Here is a 3,175-nt window from a genome sequence, read left to right as displayed (position 1 = left end):
TTTTGGTTGTAGTTGCCATTGTTGTTTGGCAGGCCTGGGCTGGATTTGAACCCCCCACCTCTGGTATACATGGCTGGCACCCTAGCTGCTGAGCTACAGGCACCGAGCCTGAGAACATTTTCTTTCTTTATCAAAGATAGGGAAAATATATCCTGAGGAAAATATAGTAGTCTTCAATTTTACATTTATTTATAGTGTTGCTCACCTTGTGAAATAACAAAAACTATTTTTCAGGACGGTATGCCCTAGTGGTTGCAGGAGATATTGCTGTATATGCCACTGGAAATGCTAGACCTACAGGTGGAGTTGGAGCCGTGGCTATGCTAATTGGGCCAAATGCTCCTTTAATTTTTGAACGAGGTGAGTATTTGGGAAAGCATTTTTTTTTTTTTTAGTAGCAGAATATAGTGAGAAATTTTAAAATAGAAACAGGACATTTATTGAGTGTTCATTAAAGGCAGGCACTATCTGCTAAGTGCTTTATGTATATTATCTTACTTAAAGCAATTTTATAAGGTAGGTGGTGTCATCCCTACATTATAGAGAGATAAAATGGGTCAAAATCGGGTTTAAGTAACAGCTTATGTAGTAACTTGCTTGTAGGCACTGACAAGTTTAATTTGTCTTCAGTTCAGTTGAGCTACTCTGAACTCCCAGTTAGACTTATGAAAGTTACATGAAAAGTTTTATATCAACAGAGAGTCACAGGCCTGTCTGTGGATACTGTTAGGTTTCATTTCAATTATATTGGCTTTTTTCTATGGACATGCTGGGCATTAAGAAAACAAATAAACATTAAGAAAAATCAATTATATTGGCTTCACCACGAGATTTCTATGCTATAAGGGGTGAGAGTTGATTAAATAGTCAAGAATGGGCCTTGCATAATGCAGTATGCTTACTAACATATTTTACAAACATCAAGAAGCAGAAGAAATACATAGACGTCTTCCTTTTTGGTTCTACTAGGGCTGCGTGGGACACATATGCAACATGCCTATGACTTTTACAAGCCTGATATGCTCTCTGAATATCCTATAGTAGATGGGAAACTCTCCATACAGTGCTACCTCAGTGCATTAGACCGCTGCTATTCTGTCTACTGCAAAAAGATCCACACCAAGTGGCAGAAAGGTGGGTTTTACCAATGTTCCTTGGTTTTTGGCTTCTCTTAAAGGCAGTACACTGTCCTAGATGTCTTTGGTGAGAAAGGCATCCTTCATTCGTGTCCTTTTACCATTTCTTCCTCATCTACCAAACAGCATTTTTCCATGGTTTCTGGGGATATGGAATTTAGAAGAGGTAACTTGAAAATGAGGTGTATCTCTGCAAAAATGCTTAGATTGATTTATCCCATGTAAGAAAATCAAAGTGGAGTAAAAGTAGCTTGAATTTTGTTCATCTTTTCAGAGAGGTATTTTAACAAGGTTTTAGTTTAGTTTACAACTGTGATTCAGAGAAAACTATGAAGAATATACAATAAGATGATTCCTCCTTTACCAATAATCTCTTTATATTTGACCAATAAATTACTATTTGCCTTTTCACTATTATTATTAATCTCAGCCTTTAACTCTGAAAAAATTCTTAAAGTGTTGAAAAAGATAGTATTTGAATTAATGCTATTGCAGTACATGGTATCATATAAAATATATTTTTTATGTAGTCCAACTTTGCTTTTTAGAGGTTGTGAGAAAGGGTTAAAAATAATATTTAATAACCAGTATTAAGGAACATAGTGGCTCTGGATAAGAAACAATCTTCCAGTATGTAAAATGTCGTATTGTTAGTATATATTATCAAGTGATTTTTCTAATTTTTTATTAAGACCCACGATTAAGATGTACATTCTTCTTCTTCTTTTTTTTTTTTTTTGAGATAGCTTCAAGCTATCACCCTGGGTAGAGTGCTGTGCCATCACAGCTCACAGCAACCTCCATCCTGGGCTTAAGTGATTCTCTTGCTTCAGCCTTCTGAGTAGCTGGGAGTACAGGCATCTGCCAGAATGTCTGGCTATTTTGTTTTTTTGGTTGTAGTTGTCATTATTTGGCAGGCCCAGGCCGGATTCAACCCCGACAGCTCTGGTGTATGTGTGGTGCCTTAGCCACTTGAGCTACAGGTGCCACCAAGATGTACATTTTTCATTGTGTATGTGTACGAAACTGAAACGAAAGTGGCATGAAATTACTTATCCATCCTATAAGTTATGCAGTTTGCTATTTTTCTACTCTATTTAACTTTTTTTATTGTACTTTATTTAAAAAAATACTGGTCCAACCACTAAAGTAAATATACATAACCTTCTAATATGTTATGACTCTTAAATTTTAAAATCAGTGATGTGGTAGTCTATATAGATTCATCTCTAGATGTCTTTTATATGTTTAAACTATAGAGAAATTTTATTATACAGTGTATTTTGGGTTGCTGTTTAAAGAGATAAAAAACATCCTAGCCTTATTCTAAATTCAAACTTAAAAGTTTATGACTTTATAAGAATTTCGTAGTTTTCTTAGATTTCTCTTTTCTCTTTCAGAGGGAAATGATAAAGATTTTACCTTGAATGATTTTGGCTTCATGATCTTTCATTCACCATACTGTAAACTGGTTCAGAAATCTCTAGCTCGGATGTTGCTGAATGACTTCCTTAATGATCAGAACAGAGATAAAAATAGCATCTATAGTGGTCTGGAAGCTTTTGGGTAAGAGGAGCTAGTATGGCTTTTTCCCTTTCTATATTAGAGCATTTTTATATCTGTTAAATTATTATTTATGCAAATCGGGAAATTTTAGAGTCAAAAGGATCTTAGAAGTCATCTGGTCTAATCTATGTGGGTCAATAGTGAAGGGACTGAGTCGAGAGGGGTGGTAGCTTACTTACTAGTGTGAATTTTTCAGTGACGTCCAAGATTTTCTGATTTCTTCCTTTTATCTCTGTTCCAGTTGTCACCATGATAAAATAACTACACAAGTACCTATATTCACAACAGCAGGCTCTCTCTAGCCTCTGTGCCCTATCCATCCTGCACACACCACTGTTAAAGTCTACTTTCATGCTCACCCATGTTTGTCTTTTTTAGGCTTCTTAACATGCTGTGCATGTTAAACTCATTCTATTTCAATCTCTGCCTGTGTCCTTTTCATCTGATAGAATTCTTTTTTTTTTTTTTTTTTT

At 35.4% G+C, this 3,175-nt stretch overlaps 1 protein-coding gene across 3 annotated transcripts in view; it reads left to right on the top strand.

The window, feature by feature from the left end:
• HMGCS1 (3-hydroxy-3-methylglutaryl-CoA synthase 1) overlaps positions 1-3,175 on the top strand; it is a 26,035-nt gene that overhangs the window by 13,862 nt on the left and 8,998 nt on the right. For all 3 annotated transcript variants that reach the window (XM_012807109.2, XM_003792962.3, XM_023515017.1), the window contains 3 exons: positions 235-360; positions 970-1,134; positions 2,537-2,702. In XM_012807109.2, the coding sequence (XP_012662563.1) occupies positions 235-360; positions 970-1,134; positions 2,537-2,702 (457 nt within the window). The remainder of the gene's footprint in view (positions 1-234; positions 361-969; positions 1,135-2,536; positions 2,703-3,175) is intronic.

The sequence above is a fragment of the Otolemur garnettii genome, unplaced genomic scaffold, assembly GCF_000181295.1.
Source record: "Otolemur garnettii isolate 467f Iridium unplaced genomic scaffold, OtoGar3 scaffold00063, whole genome shotgun sequence".
NCBI classification, from domain to species: Eukaryota; Metazoa; Chordata; class Mammalia; order Primates; family Galagidae; genus Otolemur; species Otolemur garnettii.
This window is presented reverse-complemented; position numbering and strand designations above follow the sequence as displayed.